This window comes from Larus michahellis, chromosome 1 (genome assembly GCF_964199755.1).
Source record: "Larus michahellis chromosome 1, bLarMic1.1, whole genome shotgun sequence".
NCBI lineage: Eukaryota > Metazoa > Chordata > Aves > Charadriiformes > Laridae > Larus > Larus michahellis.
The window spans coordinates 61,586,966-61,613,811 of record NC_133896.1 but is presented as its reverse complement, the minus strand read 5'-3'; the positions used below and the strand labels follow the sequence as shown (position 1 = coordinate 61,613,811).

The 26,846-nt window shown below is 36.0% G+C and overlaps 1 protein-coding gene across 4 annotated transcripts in view; it reads right to left on the bottom strand.

Annotated features, from left to right (window-relative positions):
- Positions 1-19,696, bottom strand: part of IGF1 (insulin like growth factor 1) — a 60,529-nt gene extending 40,833 nt beyond the window's left edge. For all 4 annotated transcript variants that reach the window (XM_074581642.1, XM_074581651.1, XM_074581634.1 and 1 more), the window contains exons 1-2: positions 19,313-19,696; positions 14,826-14,982 (exon numbers count right to left, since the gene is read on the bottom strand). In XM_074581642.1, the coding sequence (XP_074437743.1) occupies positions 14,826-14,982; positions 19,313-19,375 (220 nt within the window). In that variant the 5' untranslated portion in view covers positions 19,376-19,696. The remainder of the gene's footprint in view (positions 1-14,825; positions 14,983-19,312) is intronic.
- Between the last annotated feature and the right edge of the window lie 7,150 nt (positions 19,697-26,846).

Sequence of the window (26,846 nt, the reverse complement as noted above, 5' to 3'; positions counted from 1 at the left end):
AGCAGTGGCCTTCCAAACCCTTGTTTTTATTTTCCAGCAATCTCAGTGAACTTGGGGTCATTGGATTGCTTGCGTTCTCACTCACTGCAGTGAAATCAAGCAGCCATCAGCTAAATTACTGTAGTTTATATGTGTCTAAAATGAATTCAAAGCAGTATTTTAAAACAGCATTATGAATCTGCTTTCAATAAGGTATGAGGATATAACGCAAACCGAAGAGGTAGAGGTGGTTCAAAGGAAAGGTGGGTTTTCTGTACTGGCTCAAAATAAGAAACAATGGGACTTTCAGATTTCAACTGCCTGCTTCAGTCACAACGTTTCTGTGATTATAGTTGTTTCAGCAAGAAAGCAATCTACTGCTGATACAAATTAGGTCTTAATGTTCCGAGACATCTCTCCGTCTCCTGAGACTATAGGGAAATGGCAAAAAGAAAACTTTATCAAAATATTATTGTTTAGGTTGTTCAGAACAAACAGTTTTCCAAGTGTTGCATACAATACTGATGCAGCATTGGGAAAGCAGGAAAACCCCCAAATTGACAGATAAAGTGGCTTTTTATTTAGTAGTTTACTGTCCATTGCCAACAAAGCTTGCTATGTGAAAAACATTATGTTTATACAGTGACTGTTGAGAAACGCACCGGTGGTCTCTGCTAACACTCACATCATAAAATCACTTGAATGAATTCTCGTCCAGTTGGTAGTTTCAGCTGACTACCCATGAATGGATAAGCCAAATTTATGTTGTCATTACTGAAGAAAGGAAATTACTTATTCCAGCCGAAGGTTTAGCATGCAACTCTGAGAGGTGTTTACACAATCACAGCACTTGATGAACTTTTTGTGAACATATATAGGGCTTTTCTGTACCACCTTTCATGAGCTCCTTCACTAGCTGTAAAGGAAAAGAAGTGTTTTTATGTTCTTTCTTCATTGTTTTTAACCTTTTCATCTAAAGTCAGATCTCTTGACCAAGAGATTTCAATCATTTAAAATTTTAAATTATTCTGAACCACCGAATTCTATTTATCACCAGCCACTTGGCAACAAAAACTATTCCAGGTTAATGCTTTGCTGCTGCCCTGCACGGCAGCAGCCCTAGAATTTATGCAGCTCTCAAGGATGAGGCGATTTCTCTCGCTCCAATGAAGGCAGAAAGAGGCTAATGATTCACTGGAAAGATGCTTACAGTTGAACAAAAAGAGAGACCTATTGCATTGCTTTTGTTTCCAGCTTTCTTGGCAGAAGTGCTTTGTTAGCTCAGGTAGGAGAGGGTATATGCTAAAGCTGCTATTGAGCAAGTGGCACACTTGCAGCTGCATATTTTAAAATATGCTTTTGCCTTTTTGCTCCAGTCTGCCATGTATAAAGGGAAGGTACTACTTAACTGCATCTCTAGGTTAAATTCACTGACATTTGTATTCTGTTTTGAACATACAATGTACTAGCAGAAATGTTAAAATTACTTTGGAAAATTAATTCTTGCAATCTCCAGTTGGATATGCAATTACTAGTGGAAAAAAACCCCAACAACTTACAAATGCTTAGAGAAACAGATGATTTCCTGGGAAATTGCAGGGTATAATGTATTTGTCTGAGTGCTGCAATCAAATACTTCTATGATGAGCACTCTAGAGGAGTTTATGAGGAAAATATTAATTCTTATTGTCTGCAGTGTTTGGATCTTGGAAGTCAATAGGGCATGAGATCACCCAGCACATAGTGAAGACAGAATAAATATTTGAATGATTTTTTGCTTCTCCCAAGAAGTATGCATCCTGCATAACTGCAGATACAATTTTTTGTTAAAGACTCCAGTCATTTAGTTATGGACTGTATCATAACATAAAACTGATTGGCCTGTGACCAAAATGAAGGCTAATATTCCCTGATTTTAAGAGATTCTTAAAACTCTTAAGTCTTAAGTCACCAGTTCTTTCATTAAGCTCTTCTGTTTGAGTGGCAGCACATGTTTAAAAAGTGTGTTTAATTCATACATTCCTGCATTACTTGTGGTTACACAAACTAAATTTTTTAATAAAACCTGCAAATTCTCTTACTCCTTACGTTACAATGTATTTAGAATTATTGCAGTAAATTTAGGTGCTCTCTCATTTCAGTTGAGACTAGGTCTAAGTCACAAGTACACGAAACTCCAAATTAAGACATCCTAAAGAAGTTTGAGAGATTTTTTAATTACGTTTTTCTGATCCTAAGACAAAGCAAACGGTAAAATATTCATTGCCCCCAACTTCCTGCAATGATTATAATTTTTCTCATGTTTGATCTTTATCCCAGATTGTTTGTGGTCCATGTTTAGGCTTTGGCATCTTGCAAATGAGTTTAGTAGAAAGGTAGCATTTACAGTACTTATTAACCACTGTCTGTTCCAGAATGCCTCTTAGAATATTTATTCAAATTCAGCCTTCATTATTTTTAGCTCACTTGGGAAATTATTAGCTTTCATCTGATGCCTCACATATTTATGCTAGAAATAAGAAGATTTCATACTAAGCGTATTAGTATGTTTAACGTCAGAGAGGAAGCCAAGTCATTACGCCAATTCTTATTTTAAAGAGTTTTTAATAGTGATAGCTTTTTCACAAGTAGTCAATAAGGTACATAAGCAAAATTTAGACAAGTAGCTAAGGACCCTGACTCATATTTCCAAAGACACCGAAGCGACTAAAACCACGGACCTATTCCTTGAAGGATTTTAAAAAAACCCAACTGCCTAGGACCACCTGTCATTGATTTCAGTGGAAATTAGATACATGACTGCTTTTGAAAAATCTCTTGAGTGTCCATCTGCCTCTTCAGTGCCTAAAAAACATTGAAAATCTGCGTCACATGCCTTTAGGAGCCTCCAAGGTCTCACTGACTTTTCATGAGACTCGTACTAGTTTTTGAAAATAGATTAGCACTTCTGAAAGGTTAGTGTAGATTTAGGCACAATTTAGACACTTCAGCAAACACTTATGTAGGAAAAATTGATAATTTTTAATAGTTTGTACCATTAATGATAGATATACTTTAAAATTACACTACAAACCTTTCAGGTTGGTTCGAATGAATGTTGAAAATGAGGAGGATTTTGATGTGCACATACCTTTTTAAAATCAGGCACAAGTAGTACCTATTGATTGCTCAAAAGAGCCTCTATTTGCTATATTTATAATACAGGAGGAAAAATATCAGAGGTTCAGCTGGTAGTTCTTAGGAAAAACAGATGGCTGGTTAGAAAACAGTGGGAATCCAGTCAAGGGAAAATATTTGTGGTGCAATGATACTTATGGCCAAAAGACCTAGGAAAATCAATGATCAATGTTTTCTTTAGTGAGCACAGAGAATTCCTCAAATTCACTTATGCTATCCTCAGTGCACTGAGCCAGAGCCAATTGAAGTTAACAGATAACCTTGAGTAAGTATCCATGGGCTCCTGATTGTGGAATATGAAGTGAAAAATCTCATGGACAGGACCAGCCTGGATTATTAACATCATTATTTTCCCCTTTTTTCGTATCATATTTGTCCCATGTTTATTATAGTACATATCAGCTTTTCCTTGACAATGTCTCTTCTCTGCCATATGAAAGTACAGATATACACTTTTTTGTAATATTATATCCTAAAAAACCCAAAAAGGGCACTCCCAACTGTTTTATTCTTTCAAGATAATAATTTTGCATTCAAACCTGGTGCAGGTTATTTGATTCTTGATGGGGAGTTCAAGCCTGATTTATTAAAAAAAATTCACTCTTTTTTTCACAGATCTGAGCTTTATCTGTTTCATACCTGAGTGTAGATTTCTATTTGAAAGAGCAGCAGGAAATAAGAATATTACCAGTTATGAATTCTTCTAATTTTATTAGTCTTCATCTTAGTGATAACAGGAAATAGTAGTTTTTTACTGCATGAACTCCTACTGCTTTCAAAAACTAAAATAAGATGACCGTGTAACAAAAATTATAATAGTTGACATAATGCCATTAGAGCTGCAGTTGTAGAATTTCATTCCATTGTTTGCAAAAAGAATGATAAGGATCAAATTCTACAAAAACATCTTTCTATTATTTTTTGAATGACCGTATTATCTTGACCACTCCAATTTTTTAAATTATTATAGCTTGGGATAGCTATATGAAATCTACTGCATCTAATTCCTGAAATAGCAGTGGAATTCTACAAGCGTATGAAAATCGTTTATGTGAGTATCTCGTACAAGGTCACCCTTCGTGACTTCTAAATGCAGAAGTCAATACATAACAGTCGAGTGAGAGAATGCTGTGGAAACACTACCCTCATTTCTACCCCATTTCCCTCAAGCCAGGCTAACTAAGAATGGTACAATGCACAATATTAAGAGTAGCCTGAAATAAGCTAAATCATATACATATTTGTTCATAGCAAATATAAATAATCCTTTCTGGTTTTTAGTGCTGTACTCTGCTTCAAAACAATACAGTTACTGAAAAAGGTTTGTCAAGATCTGAACAACCTAAAGTACAGTTCCTATCCCCCATATCTGGTTTGGAAATTTTAACTACTGCAATTACTGTTCCCTGCAAAGGGGTCACTTTAGAGAAGACCATGGAATGCTGTTATCTTTGAAGTGGTTCTGTACTGTTTCTGTATTGCTTTGGATGAAGGGAGGTACTGAAGCAAGGAAGGTAGAGGGACTTTGTGCTGTTGATTCAACTCACTGGATGGCTAACACCTCAGGTGGGGTTCTGTCTTACTACAGTCATATTACTGCTTTTATAGATGAGCTCATTAGGTCAGCAGTAGCTATTTTTTAAACCTTCAGATTGCCTGAGATCTCAAAACTGCATGCTTGTTGTATCAATGAGTATCTCAAAACTGTACTTGAGCATCATTCTGTGATACTTTATGGCAGAGCATTCTAATGGAGATAATGCTTCTTTAATGACGCCTTCTATTTAGATGTCACTCCAGGTTTTAAATATTATTATTGTCTCAATTTCTTAAAAAACTGCTGGGCCATGTATATTCATAGGAATAGACATGAAACCGTGTGAACAGCAGTGAAAAATTGCTTCATTATTTATGCATGGGTAAGTGCACCTTGTCTCATTATACAGGAATAAAACACGAAGGAGCGTTACTTATTATGGCATGTAAGAGTATACACTATCTACTCTATTAAGATGGATAATAGATAAGCTTTTCCCTTCTACTTTTCCTCTCTGAGAGTGGAGTGCTTTCTCGAACAAGATTCACACTTGGTAAGAACAAAGCCTGGGAGTTCTTAAAGGCCAAAGGAGCAACTCTAACTGGGTTACCTGCATAAGGCACATTCTGGGTCTTTGCTTAACTGTATTATCGCACGGCAGCTAAAATAAGCTTGGGTTTGATTTGATCTGAGATGTGGTCCATATGAGTGCATCCTTATCTCCACACTGTGTGGTTTTAAATAGAGTCATCCCACCAAAATTTAGGCTCTTAATGGAGGGTCCTTACTCAACTGACTTAACTAACTTAAGGCTACAATTGCCGTAGCTTCCTTGCTTAATTTAGTGGAGAAGGAGAAGTATCTCCTATATGATACTCAGAACTTAAAGAGAGCTCTGAAAGTTTCTAACTCCTCTCGCTCTCTATACAATAAGCTTGAGTAGGATCCTAACTCAGATACCTTGTTTACGTGCCCAAAAGTAGATGGAATGAATCTAAACCAGAATCTCCCTGTGTATATTGGATCAAGCTCTGTTTAGTCTTTATCACTCAGAAGGTTCAGTCTATATGTGGATAAATGAAAATGATGTTTGTCAGAGATTGTCTGTCTATAAAGAACTGAATTTGAAAGTCTTTGCCTGAAAAGGGGTGAAAGGAACAATACAATCAACAACATAAAATACAAATGAGAGCTTTTCTAGTATATCTGTCCTTCTCTACATGCATCATGGAGGTATAATAACATCACCTATTCTTCCTACACTTCTATCTTCCCTTGAAAAAAAGAAGAAAAAAACCCCAAACTGCCAAAAACCATCATTAAGGAATACTTTGATATCACTGAATTCCAAAATATAAGTAGGGTCATAATGCAAATTATTTCAATAGTACCTCTGTTTTTGTTTAGTGCCTATTGATTTCGAGTAAAATGCCAGAAACAATTAGAAAAAGCAGAACTGTTCTAAAAGCAAATGTATATAGTGGTTTTGCATTTAAACTTAGCTATATATTTCAGGAATAAACATGGCTTTTATTCAGGACATGTATTTGCCAATAATACATCTGATTAAACTAGGAAAATTAGACATACTATCAGTAGCTTGCTCCCAAATTACACAAGAAGAAATTAGATACATTTTCAGTAGCTTGCTCTCAAATCTCTTCAGTCTATGAGTCACCAGATTCTTCCTGCCAAACTAAATATGTCTGTGAAAGGCTGGAAACTTTAATGGAAAGAAACATAAAACTCGAAATACGTAGGAAAAACTAAGTTTTTTCATGGAAGACCTGTTGACTAGTAATTCAGGAATTCAGGGGAAGTAGAAACAAATTATTATATCTTACTTGTCTACAGAAGTTTCAAGACAGAAACATATTCAACTTAAACCTGCTATGTTAACTTAAAGTAGATGTCCTTATTAGCTTCCATGTAACTTAAAGTAGTCACTGAAGACTTACAAAAACAATAGTAGAAGTTCTTATCCAGTCATTTTGATGGGGCTGAGTTAAAAGAAACTTTCAGTATAGTTAATGCAAGTCTGAAAAAAATCCCTCTGTTGTAAATTGGCTTTATTATACACAGTACCACACAGCCATCAGAGCTAATTGGGAATGTACTCATCTTTTCAGATCCACAACCATAATGACATATTCTCTACAATTTTCCCCACAACACTTACTCTTTTTCTACCTTTGCATAAGCCATACATTTAGAAATATTCTTCAGAATACAGACTTGTTGTGGAATACAGAGTTTGTGTGTGTAATTTAAGCTTTTATCTGTTGCCTTAGTAAGATATGGCTGTTAATTAACATTCTTTAGAATTCAAAACAATTTTCAGTAGTATTTACTTTCCTTAGAAGTTATTGTTTATAGCAGCTGAGGGTGTTACTTAAGTGCTTACTTTTTTGGAGATAGAAATAGTTAATAAGCATTGCCAGAATATTTGTTTTCAGAAAGAAAACAGTTTTGTTCACTGAGCTGGATTGAGTCAGAATTGTCTGAGCCAACCCCTTCTTTATTCTGCATACTCAGCCTTGTGTAAATTTCTGCCCAACACACAAAGACATAAACACTATAAAAAATAGTTCTGCATAAAAAAAAAAATCATATAATTTCAGTTTTGGGTGTGAGCCACTATTTCCTAATGGAAGTGCTTTAACAGGACACTTTCCTTACTTACACACTTTTATGGGCACACAAGGAAGCAGAAGTGTCTTCTCTCTGGAGGCATTCTCTTACTCTAGAGCAGTTATATTACATAGAAAGGAAAACTGGGATCACAGCTGAATTTCAAAAGCAAGATGGGAAATACGTAAATATGCTGTAGATTCAGAAAAAAAAAAAAGGGATGAGTTCTAAATTGTTTCTTTGATAAAAGGAAGCTATTCCAGTTTTCACTAGCATAGGATTTAACATGAAGTAAACAAACAGATTCAACTCTGTTTTGTAAGAGCAAAAACATTGAAAACATATTAAATTTGACTGTACATGGGATTCAATCAGAAAATACTGCAAGTATCTCAGTCTTGTGTTTGATTTTGTAGGAATTTAAGTTTACTAAGGAATTTAAAGCAGTTTTCAAAGGAATTCCAAACCATTTTACCAGGAACTGACACTGGAGAGGCAATAAGAAATCTAACCTAGGAGTTACTCAGATAAAATTGACAAGATAAGCTCACCAATGTAATTTGTCTAACACTTAAAAAAGTATGAAAAGAAGTTAGCATTTCACTTTGCTTGCTTCGATATAGTAAGAGAAGCAATTTACCCTATTATTCTGAGAGTTATGTGTTAACCAGTGCCTAAGGTATAGCCTCTTGGTTGAAACAGGCATTTAGCTGGTTTCAATTTTTTAAACTTTTATTTACAGTGACAATGCAAAATTTTCTATAAGTTGGCGGGACCCATTGGTCAGTATACGTTATGCCACTCCAAAGGCTATGGATGTGTTCAAATTCGTGTTCTCAGAAACTCATTCACTGATGCAAACATGAAATATGCCTGTCATTACTGAACAATTAGACTCAGTACTTGGGCTATATCTTGAAGTGATTTTGCATTAAATGCACCACAAAGAAAGTATGAATTAATGGCTTTTTCGTCTTTTTGACTTGGAAGTTCCTGTGGTTATTACCAGAGATAAATTTAGCATAAATTCTTCAATAAGCATGCGTTTGTGGTATTTCTTTTGTCTTGATTTCTAGACTGAGAAACGACTTAACTGTTGGTTACCCTTTCATTTGTCGTCGTATTTTTGAACAATTAAGGTTGTATCATAGGGAAATATTGACCTTTGGGTATGGTTCAATAAACAAGTTCAGATCCGTCCTTTTTTAGCAAAGCTCTGAAATTAAAATGGCCTTAAGTCTTTGATTTTCAATTATGTGAGGGGGTGTGAAGCATGCATAAGAGCTAAAGTGCTGAATAAGGTCTAGAGAAATGGCTGCATGAACTTTGTTCTTTGAATGAGCACTCTGTATGGATTGCCCTAGATGCTCAAGTAGTTAATGCAAAAGGTTTTAATTAAGAGGCTGTGTGGTTCTGCTAAACTGAGTAATTTGCATTGCGAATCTTGTTGCCGTTAATCAAATATTGCAAATGCATTATTAATACCAGAACAAATGAAGAGGTCCATATGCAAAGGTTTTGGCCAATTGCAGAAAGCATACGCCACAACTGAAGTCAGTGAAGGGTTTTTCTTGGTATTTAAGATTCAGTGGAAAACTAAGAGGGGCATCTATGCCAAGAATTAATGCTGATCTTGCCAAGTGCTTCTTTGAGTGACTTTATCCAACATGAGACTAAACAATGTATTAAATAAACATATAGCAGTTAGGGAATCAAATGTCAAATAACAGCTTTCTGCTATTTGAGATGAAATTTGAAACTTGATCTAGTGCATAGATAAAGGCAAACATCATAAAAAGCATTAGCATTTCTAACATCTAACAGCTAATAAGGACACATATAAATTGAACTTCTGGAGAGACCGTACTTGTTTGGGTTTGGTAGTAGAGACTTTTTGCAGAGATGTTTCCTGCTGAAATTTTGATCAATGGTTTGCTTCCAGTCACCTCATTAAAATGATCATTACTACTACAGTCCCTCTTAATGAGAAGGTCACAAAATTATGAAATCCTTGGTGACCTGAGAACTAGCTGTAGAGGAGACCTGTTTGCTGTGTCTAAATTTAGTGTGTTTTAGATGCTAAATCCTCCTAGACCCACTCTGTGATCCATGGAGAAAAAAGGCAGAACCACTCTCTCTGTTATTAAAGAGGTAACTTAAGAAGATTAACTTCACTAAACTAAGGTTAGCCTTTATGAACACTCCCTAACCTTTCTTAGGGTGGTAAAAAAAGGACAAAATTCTTTCAAAGACTGTCTTATTTTCAGAGAAATTCCTCAATGATTACTACTAATGGCTACGGAGCCCACACCAAACTTACGTATCAATTATTTGACTATTCAGTGATACCATTCCAGAAGCCATAGCTGTATTTTTTTCTTGCAGAGGTATATCAATAACTGTGCCTATAGTCCTGGTGCCCTGAGCACTGACCCTTCCGGTCTGGTAAAGCATATCTTAGCTCCTTTCCAGGCTAGCTTTCCTGTAAGTAAGGAACCTGTGGATAAAGATTGAGGAATACACTCAACTCTTACATGGATACAGGATTTAGACATGAATGGGGCATGTAGCCAGACCAAGGAACTTAAAAACTCTCTCAAATCTTTCTGTGCGAACATAGCCAAGATGACCAGAATTCCTTTGCAAAGATTTGTAAGACTGTCACTGACACCACAGGCTGTGTGTGTCCACCACAGCTTTTCAGCATGGGTCTCCTGGGCTTGTAACATTAACATTCCTTTCAATCAGGGACCCAGAGAGGAGCTAATGACTCACAGCTCCTCCAGGTATGGAGCAGTTAGAGAACTGAATGCCATGCCATCTCTTGTAATTAAGTTGATAGGTTTGACAGGCCTAGAAACCTTCATTAACATCTTAAAAGCAGACTTCCCGAAGTAAACAAGAAGCTGTTAACTAAAGAGAAATGGAAAACGCAAAACATGATTGCCTATTGCTATGCCCTTTATTTCCTCCTCTCTAAGGCAGCAGTTCCTCCCTATATACCTTAGTATATCTGGTGACAGCTCTGATTGATTACCCAAAATCATGCTCACTGTCTTATCCTGATTTTCTGATTATTATAAACCAATAGTCCTACGTTGCACACAGCTGGGGATATTCCCAAGGACAACACACAATTCTGATTGTTTTAGTGGAAAAAAAAGGTAGTAAAAGTCTGTAATGCTTCTCCACAAAGCAGTTGACACAAGGACCATTAGGGTGGATACCAGAAAAGCCTGTCTTTTATGGGATTCACTTTTTTACATATGGAAGCATGTGACACATCATTCTCCATTCTCTGAAGAATACCAGAGGAACTCCATTGTGTCAGGTGTCGAAATATTCTCTTTCTTTTCTGTACAAGTGATGCTTCAGAAGATTCACGGTAAGACCAAAGCAGGTTTTTTTAACAGAAAAAAGGTGGTTATGAACTAATGGAATTGATTGCCATAGTTTCAAATAAATATTGCCATCTAACTTGGGCTTTAGTAATTAGAATGACCAAAAGCGTCTAAAGAAATAAGAAAGCTATTTATTGGCATTCGTGTGCTGTTAGCCAAACTGGTATCAGTTTATTGGAAAAGGAAAAGGTATCTTTTCAAAGGAGAAGAAACTAAATAAAAAAGAATATAGCATTTGCTCCTTGGGGCAAACTACATTTGCTTTCCTTTCTCATCGTAGTAATAGTTCTCAGGGAACAACATGAGCAAGGGTGAATGATTATCCATTAAACTCAGCTTGTATGAAGTAAAAAAAAATAAAATGATAAGACTAGACTATTTTCCCAGTCATTCCTGGGATAAGACTAGAGTATTTCAAGCAAAACTTCCCCCCTACTGGGCTACTGCTTCTGTAAGTTTCCTGTAAGTGTCCTTCCAGTTTTTCAGACATTCTATGCCCTCAGCATTGTTCTGTAATAGTAGTGGCATGTTACACCTTTCTAGGCATTAAAATTCAAATGAACATAACAACTATCCCATTTTGCCTCATGACTATTGAATCCAGAGTTTTTGAGACTGGAGAAACATTAATTGAGAAGAGTTGTGTTTAAGTGTAGCCATTTGTGCATCTGTGGCCAGGCTCTCTGCGTGTTGGCTTCTCCTAACATAAGCTAGCACACAAGAACTTGAGTGGCAGAAGTTGTGCTAGAGAGGTGTTTCTAGATGAAAGGTGGCAAAAACCTGTTCTTCACTGGTGAATCATGGGAGAGAAAAAGCTGTCCAAGCAGTAGCCAGTGCTGGCTGGGGTTAAATGTGACCAATGGAAAAAGCAGATGCTCCATTTCAGGATTTGTGCAGTGTCCTCCCCTAAAAAAAACTTCAATATTCCTTGCCAGTCTACCTCATGAAGAAAGGGAGTGGTGGAAACCACATTTGACTTCCTCTTGAAGTCGATACTTTTCTTTGTGTGTGGTAAGCAGCTGGGGCATCTCTTCAGAAGCTGTAAAGAATTTCCTTTTATAGCTGGGAAGTTGGGCAGAGCAGATTATATAAAGGAAATTTTTTTTTCTTCCAGTCCTAGACATAGATACAGCCTTGTGGTTGTGGAGTACAGAGTTTCAACAGAAAGTAACTCAATTATTTCTATCTTCATTTCCACCCACAACTCCCAAGGAATAATCAGAAGCTTTGACCTTGAATCTGAACCAGGGGTTCCACCTCAACCAAAAGGTATTCTTTATATTTGGAGTCTCTAGTGAAATACAGAATGACGGAAGAAAAACCATCACTCACAGCTATTTCCTGTGCAAGTTAAAGGCAAACATTACCATTGATTACACTTTATATAAAGGAACAAGAGTATGGGAATAGAAGGCTTAAAATACAATTTAAAGTGACATTCTTTTCACAACAAAAGAAAAAAGTTGACTGGATTTTTACTTCTGTAAATGATACAGCATTCTTAAAAAGTTCTATGAAATGGAGCAATAATTTTAACTTCCAATAGTATGATACATTCTGTAGTACCTTTGATATAAGGATCTTAAGTCATTTTACCAATGTTACTGAGTTTACTTTTCTATAGTTCTATATTTTAGACTAAACACTAACAAATAAGGGGGAGAAGGCTAAAACAGATGTAATTGCTGCCTCATGAATCAGAAGTAGTCAGGTAGAGGACACACACTACTTAACATCCAAGGGCCGTGTATCAACTTCATAAAATTCCTGTTGAATGTTGCAATTGCAGTCTTTTGAATACAACAGTGCAAGACTTCTGTAAAACAGGGTGGTCATTCATTGGTAAAACCTTCCATAGTCTTTCATACAAAACAAGGTAGACCATTATGGTGTCAACAGTTACATTGATTTCAAGTGAAAACTCAGAACATAAGAAAACAAGAAAGAAAACTGAGAGACGAGGTCATTACCGACAGCAGATAAACCTCAAGATTGCAAGGGTAAAGATCTCCTTTAAAACTTCAGAAACCCATCTTGGTAGTATAAAGTAAGGATGATCTAGTTCAGGGAATGTACAGATTTGAAACAGATTGTGCAACCTTAGAATAACTGAGATTGAAAACAGAGAGAGTTATTGCCGATGATGAGAATTTCACGTGTCCTCTTACCTTGAGGGACACAAAGAGTACACGTAACAGTAAGTCTGATTGCTTGGCAGTAACAGCCACTCTTGTGGTAAGCAAGTGTGATAGTTCTCTGAACAAGCAGCAAATAATTTTCCAGGAGAAGAATGATTGGGAAAATGTCTAAGACACATGCACGGTAAAAAAAAATAAAATAGATTGCTATGCTGTTCTAAGGATGCAGTATATTGTCTCATTGTTTTCTGGTGCAGAAACAAGAGGGGGTTTATGTTCCTTCCAACCATGAAGAGAAAGTATTTGTAGGGCACTCAAATAGACCCTTAAGTGTAACTCAGCTGCTGACAAATGTAACAGATTTGGTGTTCAAATGAACATGCAAATTCCTTTATGAGAGATTCCAGTATTTTTAATGTTGTGTTTCGCACCAGAATACTAAGTTAAACAGCACCCTGGAGTAGATGCTCATTAACGATACCTAAAGTGTTAAATACAGAAAAGAAGGGTTCTTTAGTGAATTACCTTGCATATATGAAACTAAGGCTCACAGTTTCAAAGGTAAACTTCAATAGAAAGTGCCAAGAAGATAGTGCAAATGTCTGCAGCTTGTATGTTGAGGAAATCAGGTTTTAATGTAAATTAAAGGTGCGAGAATCTGGATTTCATTAATTCTATTTTTATTGCAAACAAGGAGAGAAACATTGAAAGCAATGACTCCACTAATAGAAATTAATAGGAATGGGGTGGGTAAGATCAGAAAAACAAAAGTGATAGCTTAGAAGGCAAGAATTATTAGGATAAAATGATGATTATAAAAGTGTAAAAAAAAAAGAAAGATTAAAAAAGAAAAGCTAGGCCTCACAAAGAATACAAAAATAAATAGGAAAAACTCCCTTCAGTTAATTTCTTGTCTTTATAGCCTAACCACCCCATATTTCCTTTTCTTAGTTATATTCTTGTTTGGAGAGGTAACTGAGGCCCTGAAGGAGAGCTAACTTCGGACAAGTATATGTTATTAATAAAAGAAACACTAGCTTCAGAGGCTCTAAAAGCACAAATTCTTTCATGTTTTGAATAAATATTTTAATGAATGAATTCAGAATTAATATATTCCTAGGTAAAAGTTTCATTAACTTTATGTTATTTGAGTAGCAAATAGCTGAAAATAAGAAATAGATTTCTATTATTTACAAGTTGTGTATTTCTTGATCTTGACAGCACTTGTAAAAAGATACCAAGGGAGAAGAGTTACTTTTCTAACTACTCCAGCCTTGCACAACACAGCAAAGGAAAAATAATGTGATGTTCATTTCCAAAGTGTAGGTCTTGCTGGGAAAAGTTACTCGAGTACTAATACATCTACATTGTTACAGACTTAATTGTATCTGTTGTCTGTATGGGTGTTAATCGCCCTTATCTCACCATGCATGAATTTTCCTTCACCTGTCTTTAACTGATGAATTGTGTGGATACTTGGATGTGGTAAGTTTCTGCTTGCTACCTTCCAGCTTTTCTTTTTTCCAAACCAGATGTTGAAGCTTAGTGTGTTTTTAATATGATACAATGTGTACTTAAACTGTTTACGAGTAGTCTGACATAACAGGTACGTGCAGTTCTGCCTCATGAATATCTTGGGTCTACCGTGTGCTTTCATTCATTTAATTTCAGTGGCAGGTCAGCAGAAAGCAGCAATATGGCAGGTGGAACAGCAACAGCTGGAAAGTGGTTAAAAACATATCTGAAAAGGAAAATTTGTCAGAAACTCAGAGGGGCTGAACACAGGCACAGCTCTATTCTTTACTGAGACTTCATGGTCACTGAAGACTTGGGCATCTCCGAGATAGAGGATACCAGTCATACTTGGCAGCCTGTTTTGATAATTTCTAAGCCGCTTAGTGCAAACTCCAATGGATTACATGGCACAGTTTAGTGGTTGAATGAAAGAAAGGGTTGACTTACTGAAGTAAAAGCCTCTGTCTCCACACACGAACTGAAGAGCATCAACCAGCTCAGCTCCACAGAGTGTTTCTGGGCCAGCAGCAGCAGAACTGGTTAAGGTAAGCAAACACAGGCCAAGGTAGAAGAAATGAATGTAGGACGCAGTGTGCATCTTCACCTGCCAAGGAAGCAAAAGCAGTGTCAGAATTTCCCAACAGGTTCCTTAAAGAAAATGACTCTTGCACCCTTGCAAGTTGAGGATGTGGACGTGCTGTAATTTGTTAGACAATAAACACAGTATCAGGAAATGCCTCACCATAATTTTGCAACACTGTACATATTCTAGTCTGTGTAGTTTGTAAACTGATTACTTCCTCTGGTGAATATTCTTGTTTCACATTCACACGTAGTTAGAGAACCTCGTAGTAACTATGATTTATGGTTGCTCTTGCAAAAGGAGGATACGGAAGAGTTCAGTAGACAGGCAAGGGGAAGCCCGGAATAACTTGAGTGAGAAAGACTAGACAACCTTGTCGTTTTGTCTGAGACCAGATAGGCTAAGAGGGAATATGACAGTTGCCTGACAACGTACTGTGAGAGATGGAGGTGGCATAGGCAGACAAGGGCTATTTAAAATAAAGAACAGCACTGGCACAAGAGTAAATGGCTGTAAAGTGGATGGAAGGAAACTTGGCCCAGTAGGAAAAGGAGTCATAATTATTACTCCATGGTTCTGCAACCACCTTAAAAAGGGAAATACCAGGACAAAAAAAGTTTCAAGGCAGCGCTTGCCGAAGTTACAGAAGAGTTAACGTGGGACCTTCCATAGTAGGGGACCCCATTCAGTGACTCTTACAATCCTGTCTTACTAGCAAGGCAGCATTTGGAAGGATTCAAGAAATTAAGGGGAGCACTAGTGGGAGTGTTAAGCAGTTGCACTTGATGGAAGCAGCTATACTTTCTCTGACGTCCATTATATCCTCTTAGTCAGGTTTGGCTATGAGGTATACACAGAGGTGATAATTCTTTTCTCATTTACATTTGGTTACAAACTATCTTTTTCCTGGACTTATGCTTGAAGAAAGGCCAATCCTCAATGGGTGTAAATTTGCACCATTCTGTTTATCTACTTATTTTTATATCAATTTATATCAGCCAAAGGTCTTACCCAATATGTCAAAGACGGTAACATTTTCTTTTAAATACTAGGAAAAGCTATTTATGTTTAGTAGCAGGACAGTGAAGAATGTGCTTAATGTGTTTTCTGAACTGATTTAGGTCACTTGCCAAAAATGCTAGTTTCAAAAGGTGTAAATCTGCATTAAATTTCGTTCTGTTTCAAGGTTAATGTTAGTATTGCAGTCAGGTAAGAAGTTAGAAATCTTTCTTGCACATACAGTTAACCATGGCTTAAAACTGCTTTATATTAGCAGACTAGTGCAAAGTAATTGGAGGAAATTGATTAATCTTCATAAAGTTTCTTTTAGGGTTTCGGGGACCATTTAATCTTATTTTTTTCACTGAACTTTTGAAGAACTGATGAAATTATCTATTTTCTGCTCATATGGGATCTCATCCAGTGTGGAATTGAGCCTTCTGTAGTCAATAATTTTTAAGAATTCTTATTTTCTTGGCAAGGGATCTTAGCACCTTGCTGGACGAGTTCCCTTTTCCAACTTATATCAAAGCTGAGTAAGAGACAAATCTATAAATAAGTCAGAATTTATCCCCCCTTTTTTCCCCCTGGTATTTCCACTGTGAAAATAATGAACAAATCTAAATCCCATGATATATCGTAAAAAGGAAGAAAGAATAATTATTTTCCCATTCACAAGGGTATTTAGCCAACTTTGCCATGCAAAAACCAGCAAGTTTTAATGCATGGACATGACTTCAATGGCAGGTGGAGGAAGAGCAGACTATAAATGAATGATGATAACACGCGGCATTATTTCCTGTAATGATTCCATATCTTAACAACATCAATTTCTTTTTTCCCCTGCCATAATTTTGCATTTCTAAGGTGAATGTGATGCACCTGCAGTTTAAGATGGTTCCCAGCTCTGAAGAGGTAAAGCAGAGAGCTGTTTAGCATACTGCCTCAGAAGGCTGACATTACAAATACATCCTGTATTTAACAATTTGTTCTTGTATAACGTTTGGGCCAGGAATAAACATAAATCTTAGCCATTTAACAATTTTGTATTTTTCAAGACTTTTCAGCTGGGTTGCATTTTCAGATAAATATCAGCACTGAACTACAACAAAACAGATTATCTACTGTTTTTCCTTTAGTGGAAGCCAAAAAGGCTGCACAGTATAAACCACAGAGAATTTTTAACTTTATCTCCAAATTTAAAAAGAGTCAAGAACTTTCAAACAAGTAAAAACTTTGGGGAAAAGAAAACAGACTCACATGTTTCTAGGGCTCAATGAATTATTTGTTAAATTAAGTGCTGTTTCATCAAAACTAATTCCAGAACATAGTTTAAAACTTGAGCTTTACTTCGTCATTTTAATTAAACATAACATTAGTTGATTCAATATGTTTGTGATAAAATCAAAGTTCCCATTTATTTCTGAGGGGAATATTCTTAAGAAAATACAAAGTTGTAATCCAATATTGCTTCAGGTTCTTTACAAACAGGCAGGGTGCTTGCAACGTCCCCAGTTTGACTAGAAAATTGAGAGTTTAAAAGAAAACGCATTGGCATGTGGGTGGGGTTTATTGAAGCATCTAATTACATTTGGAAATTGAATACAGGTTCAGGATGAGCCTGGTTAAGCACTTCTTTTAGTTGCATAGAATGACTGACCATATTTTCACAGCTGGAATTTCCTCTTTTTTCAGTAAAATAACCAGCTTTTGCTGCATTCCTCTTTTAATGGTCCAGAAGAGTGGCACCACAGAAGAATGTCATATATGAACACTCTACATTTCTTTTACTTCTTAATTCTTCTATATAAATCCTCTTCGTCTAACAAACTATTGGTTGGCACAAGTCGTGCATAAGGATTCTTCACATGCTTGGTCATAAGACCATCTACAATAATTAGAAATATCTTGAAAGGGGCAACATTTTTAGGGATAGTATATGCTATAGAAAAAAAAATCAAGAGTTATATTCAATATTACATTTTGCTACATAGAGGTTGGACCTGATTACAAAGCCATAGTAGAAGTATGTATTTAGTATGTAATAACAGTATTCAGTAGTAATTATTGTATAAATAAAGCATATATACCCTAGAATGAATCAAGGTTTAAATACTGCTAACTTTGATTTAAGAATCTGAGCTACATCCTAACCTAAATCAATATGTTCCATTGATTCCAAGGAAGCTTGGCAGGATGCACCAGCTGAGGAGCTAGCACATTACTTTTATGTCTCTTAGTGCCTTGCTCAATACTTAAAAAAAATCAGCTTCATCTTTCAAGTACATTGGAAGGGATGCCCATTTATACATTAAGAGAATAGTTTCATCCATTGCAATTACAGACCTTCTCTTTTGAATCCCACTAAGGAATGAGCTAAGTGTGTTTAAAGTGGAAGACACTCTAAAAAAAATAATTAGGCCCTAAACACTTAAAAGAGAAGAATTCTGTCAACTACATAAGTGTCCTTGCAAAATATGAAAGAAAAAAAGTTCTTGAAGGATATAAATTTGCTGATAATGGAAAGTTGAACTAGGGCCAATTGACAGAAACAGAGGTCAATGCACCTAATGAAGCCAAATTTACTTAGAGACAGTTTATATTAATGTGTAGAAATCACAGGGTCATAACATGAAACTTCACATGCAAACTTTCCTGAAACAGCCCTCCCTGCAAGGGAAAACTTGGAGATGAACATGTAGGGGAATTTCCATTTTCTTTATGTACCATTGCTTAAGCTACACAAATATGCAAGGTCAGCAAGAGTCGCAGCTGGTTTCTAATGTAGAAAACAAACTGAACTTCACATTTACTTTTAATTTATGAAAGCAAAAACCAAGTAAATGTAACAAGGCTGCCAGAAAATTGCTGCAGTGACAACATCCCTTAAAAGTTTCCCTGTGAAAACATGAACATTTTTTTCCATAATTGTGTATAATAAAACTGCAGAAACTTAACATGTGAATAATACCTTTTTTCCTATAAAACCCTGCACCTGCAGAAAATAGCTAAAAGTTCTCGTTTTCAGAAGCATTAATTAACAATAGAGACAATGATGTAATTGGACCCTTTAATAATGACATAACTGAAATATTGCAAAGTTCTCTGAATAGAAGTGAAATTTAAGACATGTATCTGCAATAGTTTACCCTTACAGTTATCTATGTAATTGCAACTATTACATACAGCCATTTTCCAGATCACATAAAATTGCATGTTCAGCAATTTATAAATAATTCTCAGTTCTAAAATAATGTTATTGAAAAGTGCACAATACTCTTCAAACCAGAAGCAGACAATACACAGTAAAATAAAACAAAAAAAAATATTTGAAATAGTAATAAAGATTTACCTTCAAGAAATCACAAAAGCAGCACTTAACTAATTGTGTTGAAAGACTGTTGATTTTTTCCATTGCTTCTTAAAAGTGCAAAGTCTGGAAATGAATTTGTTAGCAGTAATGATGAGAAAAAAGAAATCCAGAGAGATGTGAGATGTTGAGAGCAATGTCACATTTCAATATTGAGGACTTTATTCCATTGCGCAGGCTCTATCTGCTCTGATTTTAGCAGTGACAGTGAGATTTAGCAAACAGAAGAGGGATTTAGAGAAAATCCTCACATTTATCTACATTACACAGACACTGTAGACAGGAAACAGCTGGGGGAGCATTTGCCTTCTCTCTCTCTCCCTCTTCTGGCAAAGTTACCGAGTAAGGACTTTTTTGGGCACGGTGACAAATAACATCATACCTTTGCATTTTAAAACTAGAGCACAGAAGCATATTTTTTTCCCTTTAAAAGAATGTGAATTAGTGACTGAGGGGCTAGCAGACAAAAAAAGCTTGTGCTGCCATGAAAAGTAAGAAAATGTGTTCTGGTTAACTTTCAGATAGCTATGTGTGCGTTTGTATTTGTTTGTGTGTATGTGTGTCTGCATTTCAAATATACGAAAACTTACATACCTAAGGGCATTGTTTGTGTATATGCATACCTTTGTGTATACGTACACATTTTATTTATGCATAGGGGCACAGGTATTTTCTTTATACAGCACAGAAAGACAGGCAGTCGGTTATGTACTTTTTTCTTAATTCATCTCTAGGTTATTAAACTTGGCACGCCTATATGCTGAGTAACAATTAAAGCCTCCAACTCTCTGTGCTGTTAACCCTAAAATAGCAGTTTGTAATTTGCTAAAAATAACAGAATTGTTGAGCGCTACTTGTAAATAGGGCAAAATAGCTTTGTGATCTTTTAGCACCCACACAGGAGAAGTCGTATCATTTCCTAGAATTTACAGTACTATGAATATAGCAACACTAGTGGACCAGTCTGGGGGGGCTTCCATGACATTTATCTTAAATGTGCCATTCTAATTATAAAGTGATTTTCCCTGCTTTTGTGTAGTAATCTCCATAATTACTCTTGATAACAATTTAAATGACACTGGGAAAGAAAGAATTCAACTTCGTCAGTTCTGCAATACCTAACTTTTGCCTTTTTATTTTTCCTCAATTATGAGTATATTATAAATAACACCAGCTGGCCAGCAACATGCTCTCACGGGTTATGATGTCATTCAAATCCCTCAACTGTGCTAGTGGCTTGCAATGTGCTCCAAGCCAGCTGTTTTTCTATTTATAATGTATGCTTGCATTTCAATACTTAGCTATTGAGAATAAAGTTGTGATGCTGTTTTATAGATACAATTCGTACTTGTTACCCTTTGGTTTTGGAAGATGGCATTTAAAAGTGGAGGATTAAATAAGACTGCAGCTCCAGAGGCCAAATACATGTCACAAACAATGCATGATTTCCCCAAAAGCCGTTTCAGAACATTGCATTTTGTTCTTTTCCCCTTCCACTCAAGTGAGGGTTGCATGCTGAGGTGCTAGCTGTACTTATTATTGAAAATAACAATTGAGATCATGTTGGCCCTGGTCCATTCTCATTTTTCAGATCCACCTTGAACTATATGGTGCTTGCCAGGCAGAAAGGACACATTTGGTTATTTGTGTTCTCTATGAATGCCTAATACGCTGCTCTGTGCGGTTTTAAACGGTGTATGGTTAGCTAAGCTGATTAATCTTTGGAAGGATTTTGTCTAATGTAGCATAATGGCGGAATCACGGGGGGCTTTGAGGTAAATTTGTTTAGTTCAGGTAATACCAATATTTCAAGTATTCTAATACACATTTGTACTTCAGGTATTGTATTTTAATAATCTCGTCTGTTTTATTCTTCCCTCTGCATTTCAGAGGTCATTGAATAGTGGCACCATTCTATACATAGCTTGACGTAGCCTGCTGCAACTCGTAGCACACGTATCACTTATTTCACCAGCCTAATAGAAGAATGTGGGAAGACAAATTATCAAAGCTCTGATATTCTTTATTTTTGACTTTTACAGTACTACAGATGGGTGCACATAATTCTGACTTTTTCTTCTTAAGTAACAGAAGGAATCCGCTCATTCATCGCTTCCCCACTGCCTGAGCTTCAAACCCTCGTTTCTCTCCTCACTGCTTGCTTTCTCCTAGGTTTCACCAGACCTCTCTTGGTCATGAGAGCAGCATGCAGTAGAAGATGCAACTTTTGGTTTTCGGAGTAGCCAGAGAATCGTGTGGTGTCTCTACACAACTGCTAAAACTATTTCTTTCCATAACGCCATACCAAACTTCTCTCCTCATTCCACCCAACCCAGCATAAGTTTCTCATGCACTTCACGTCTTTCTTTTAGTTCTTGTTTTAAAGTGGTGTTGTGAAAAGGCGGGAAAACAGAATAGATTCAAGAGAGGTTTTTCGTAGTCATTTGTAGACTTACTGTTAGTGCAGTGCTTTTCTTCACTAACAAATAATTCCATTTTTTTTCTAGAAAATTCAACATTCCTCAGGACATATCCATCCGGGGATTGCTACTTTCCTAAAATATAGCTTCTCTTCTGGTGATAATACTCTAGTCAATACAGCAATCTGTTGATTAATGGAGATTTATTCATTTCTCCTTTGTTAAATATAATACCTTTCACTTTATAAAGCATTTAGAATAAAGTACTGTATGACTACTACTTTATGATTGAATGCTTATGTGGCTACATACATTACCTTAAATAAAATGCATCTGTAAACTACAGAATGTACGTTAGCCAGCAAAATACTTACAAAAGATGTCCAGATCAAAAAAAATTATTTAATTGGAATATGCATAACTATTCTACATTAAAAGGCAATAGCATATATATCTTTGACTTCTTAAGTATAACCTGTAGTGATGCAATAGCCACAAAGATATATGAAAAATGTGAGATAGTCAGATATTTAAGAATTCACGTATTCTGATCTTTTGCACTTTAATACTCCTGATGTCACTAACGCGCTGTAATGGTGTACAGCTCATGTATCAGTTTTTCAGGGAAGAACTCCATTTTATAGAAGACAGTTAGCAAACCTACAACTAATCAATTATCCTAATTAATATATTACCACTACCACCACCCCCGCCTCCCCCCACCTTAAATCCTTCCTTAAAAGGTAAGAACATTGCCGCAATGCCTGAAAAAATCTGAACTGTAGTAAAGCAACCGGTATGCCATCCTCTTGCAATTTCTTTCATATTGGATCACTGTTACCTATATGCAGTTATTTGTTATCTGTAACTGTTGTTTCTTTTCTTACATTGGGATTAAATTTTCTGGAACCAAGACAGAAGCACTGTAATAGATATCACCTGAGAGGGTGATAGGGCTGAGAGCATGGTGGAAGACAGGATGGAAGAAGACAATAAGCACAGTGGCTGTTGAACAGCTGTTCTTCATTATATGAAAATAGCAGAGACAAGATTGCCTTTTATTATGTTGGTTTAAGGACATTCATCCTGCACAGAACTTACATGGACGCAGTAAGATTCATGCAGTGTGAAGAGATGATGGAGCTATACTGAATGCCATGGGTAAAGTGGCCCCTGTCCTCTCCAGCCCCCCACCAAAAACCAGAAGAGCCTTTTGAAGGAATGATGTCTTATCAGTCTTCCCTTAACTTACTGACTGGTTACTGAATTCAGTTCACTGGGCCAATGGGAACTGTATTCTTTGTGTCTTTTTTTTTTTTTTTGAGGTCCCAATCATGATATTAGACATTAAAGACATTATTTTTGCCTGAATCTAGTGTCATTTTTAGTGCTGCGGGATATCCTTCATGCCCTCAGCTTCCACTACAGAATGATACTTATTTCCCATAAGTCTCTGTGTCCTATCTGCTGACCTCATACAGATTTCTTGCATACTTTAGGGCATCTCAAATGGCTTTCAGCACCTGCAGGTAACTGAACCCTGCCATAAGGCCTTCCTTTGGCATGCTGATCTGGGATTCTTGTAAGTGCAGCCTTTGGCCTGAGTGTTACCTTTGGCTTCCTCATAAGTAGAGGTACTCTGTCTTCTGTCATTTACTATTTTTGTGATCTATTTGTGAAGAGATTTTAAAGTGGAGAATACAACAATTTTCATTTAATTTCAGCATGATCTGAGTGTATATTTTCCTTATTCTCCTTTGCTTAGCCTCCAGTTTAAGCTTTTTTGGTTTGGAGCTGCCTCTTTTTATTTGCTTCATAAATCATCTTGCTTACTTTTGGATAAGATAAAATGTTATTTACAACGTTAATATTATTTCCTGAAACACACAAATGATTGTTTAGCTCTTATAGTCTCTAGTGAATTATTTGTAAAATATTATGTGTTTACTATTGGAGAAGTTTGGCTTTCTTTTCTAGGAAACAACTTTGGAGAAAGGGGTGAAAGAGAGTATTTTATTAATATGGAATGTTGTGTTGACGTTAGCGATAAGTCAAGTATATGCTGGAAAATTCCTTTCATCATGTTAAAAGTTAGGAAATGAAGAAAGAAATCATTTTACTAATTCATTTGAGCTAATGGGCTGTTTAAAAAAAAACTCCAAACAATTTTTCTCATGGTGGCCTAAGTAGCATCATGGCTACATGAAAAACAAGTAGCAGATTTGATGGAGAAGATGAAGGTATGCAGTTTGAGCTGTTGTTACATTGGCAATAGTGAAGAGACACCAAGGAGAGAGCAGTGCCATGAAAAGCAGTTTCTCGCTTGGGCAAAACAGGGAAAGTGCAAGTTTCACGATTAAATAAGGATCATGTAAATTGAAACCCCCTCATATGCAGTGATCAAGAAAAACGTGAGTGTTTCAGGAGTAGGATGGATACGTGAGAACCTCGGTCCAGAATTATTGCTTATAGGTAGTAGCGGTAGAAACGATCGGCGCTAGTAACAGGTCGGAATTAATCCACGGACTAGTAAACTGAAGGAACTGAGTACTTCACATTGAGTGGAGTAGGAATAACAGCTTCGCTCACAAGAAGGCAAGAACTTTATTGCTTGCAACTGCGATGCAGAGAAAGTGTGTGGTTAGAATGCTGTGATGAATAAAATTGAATGCTGTATTTTAATTTATGGTATAAGTTAAAGTAGCTACTGTTTTGAATATCCTTGTGTTAGTACATTCGTTTCCCTAGGTTTTAGAAACAATTGCTGGTAAAAATAATACAAAGCCAAATATTGATCTTATTTTCCTACTCAAACAAAATATACATTGACTATTGGGTATATTATTTTCACAATTTAAACACATAATTTTCTTAAAGAAATATAATGTTATGGAAATTACTTATTGATTATTATTAAGTGGCATGAGACAATGGGTAGTGTTGACTGGTAAAAAAGCCCCAAAGTATGAAAAGTAATATTAAATAAACAAAACTAAAAAGCTCAAACAAAATGTGTTTCAACATTTTTGAAAGCATTTTTTTAGCTTTTTTAATTTCTGTTTTGTGGGAAATTTTGAAATAGTTTGTTCTGATTCAGAATAATCAGAATACCAGAATTTTCCATTAAACTGGAAATTCCCAGTTTCAACTGTCTGTTGTCTTGCTCTCCCTTTCCCAATGTTAAGCACTGAATAGATCATCTTTGCTCCAAATAGTTGCTTTCTGTTTTATTCCTAAAAGAAGCAAAAAGTCAGAATTAACAAAGGAAGAAAACTGAGAAATATGACTGCATAAGTTTTATGCTTGCATGCACAGAAGGAATGCAAAACAAGTGGGAATTGTGGTAGGCTGGGGTTTACGTCTATGTGTATAGCTTCCTGGTAGATGAGGGATGATTTGCACAAGTCTCTTAAAAGAGAAAAGTCACTCAAGAGTGAAAAATGCATGGCCTTAGGCATTTCTTTCATTTCCTAAACTTTACCTTGCCATTTAGATGAAATGTAGAGACATATTCATTTTTTCCTAAGTCATCTCAAGGGTTAATCCATGTTCACAGATTTTTATAAAATACAGTCTAGCAGATATATTTAACGGTACTTTGCTTTTTCCATGAGTTAGACACATGAATTCTAATGCCTATGCGTGATGGTTTTTTTGGGTTTTTTTTGGTTTTATGACTGAGAAAGGACGATAGAAGAGAACAAAGTGAATACTATAAATTTTGTCACAAGCAGGTTGTATATTTCCACAGAAAGCAGACAGTGTGAGGACATGGCAAAAATGCCTATATATTTTATCTTGGCCTGAAGAGATTTTGCATGAGTTACAATAAGGAACACTTTCTGAAGTGTACGCTTATAAACGAACACTATTTGGAGGTTAAATAAGATGTCTCTAAACAAAAAGAACATCTGCTTAGTACATTTTTTATTTTCTTTAATTTACAATTAATCTGGCTCCTACTGCATTGCTCAGGACGCTTTCTTCTAGGTTCATTTCTCTTCACTTCCACGATTTACTATTCAGAAGGGACTTATCTCATAAAATTTATACAGTGTTTTGTGGACTGAAGCCAGTATGGTTTGTACCTTCAAAGACTAAGCCCTCTTATTGACATTTTCACTTCTATTTTCTTCAAATAGAAGTTACAAATACGTTGGCCACCTCTAGTTTGACCTATTAGTTACAGTGATGGTCTGGTTTATTTTGATCAAAGCATTAAGAGATAATGAAAAAAAATAACCCAAACCCATAAACAACCTCACCTAATTATGATTTTTAGACTTTGGTCAAGTACGTTTTCATTAAGAAACTACTGAATAATTCATTTAACTATGGAACTACTAAAAGGAACCCACAGAATAACAAAATTGCCCCAAATAAAAGATATTTATTTTCATCCACTTTGTCTTTGATAATGTTATTTTGTCATTGGGTATGTTTTTAGATTTTCTGAAAGGCAATGGTGGCTTAGGCCATTGAGTCTGACTTTGCAAATCTCTGGGTTTGGATTTTGGGGCATTCCGCATGTGAATGCGTAAAACCAAAGAAAAAAGCAGCTTTGATCTCTAACGTATCTTAAATACGACTGCATTGAACTTGGCTCTTATTATCATTTCTGCCTCTGAATTACTGTACTACCTTGAGCCACTTCAGCCATTTCCCCAATCAGTTCCATGTTTGCCTGTCTGTGAAACAGGAATAACCGTTCTGAAATGTTTTGTAACATACTTTGAGACTTGTAGAGAGAAAGCAGAGCAAGCCACACCATGTATTTTTTGGAGAACATCATGGCGGCCAAAAAACACCTCTGTATGTTTATAGGAAGTGACAAGTTACTGTGTTAGCCCTGTGCGTATTATGTCTCTGTCATCTTCCAGAAGTGTTAAGCATAGCTGGAAGAATTCCCAACAGATGCTTCCTTTTTCTTACTTTCTTATTTTTTCTTTTACATCATTCACAAGTATTCTCATCAATGACCTTTGCAAAACTGTTTCTGGAATGATTGTTCTTTATAGCAGACTAATATTAAAGTATGATAAAAAATTATGTTTCATTACTCTGCTGTTCAAGAAAGCAATGTTGTTATTTAAACT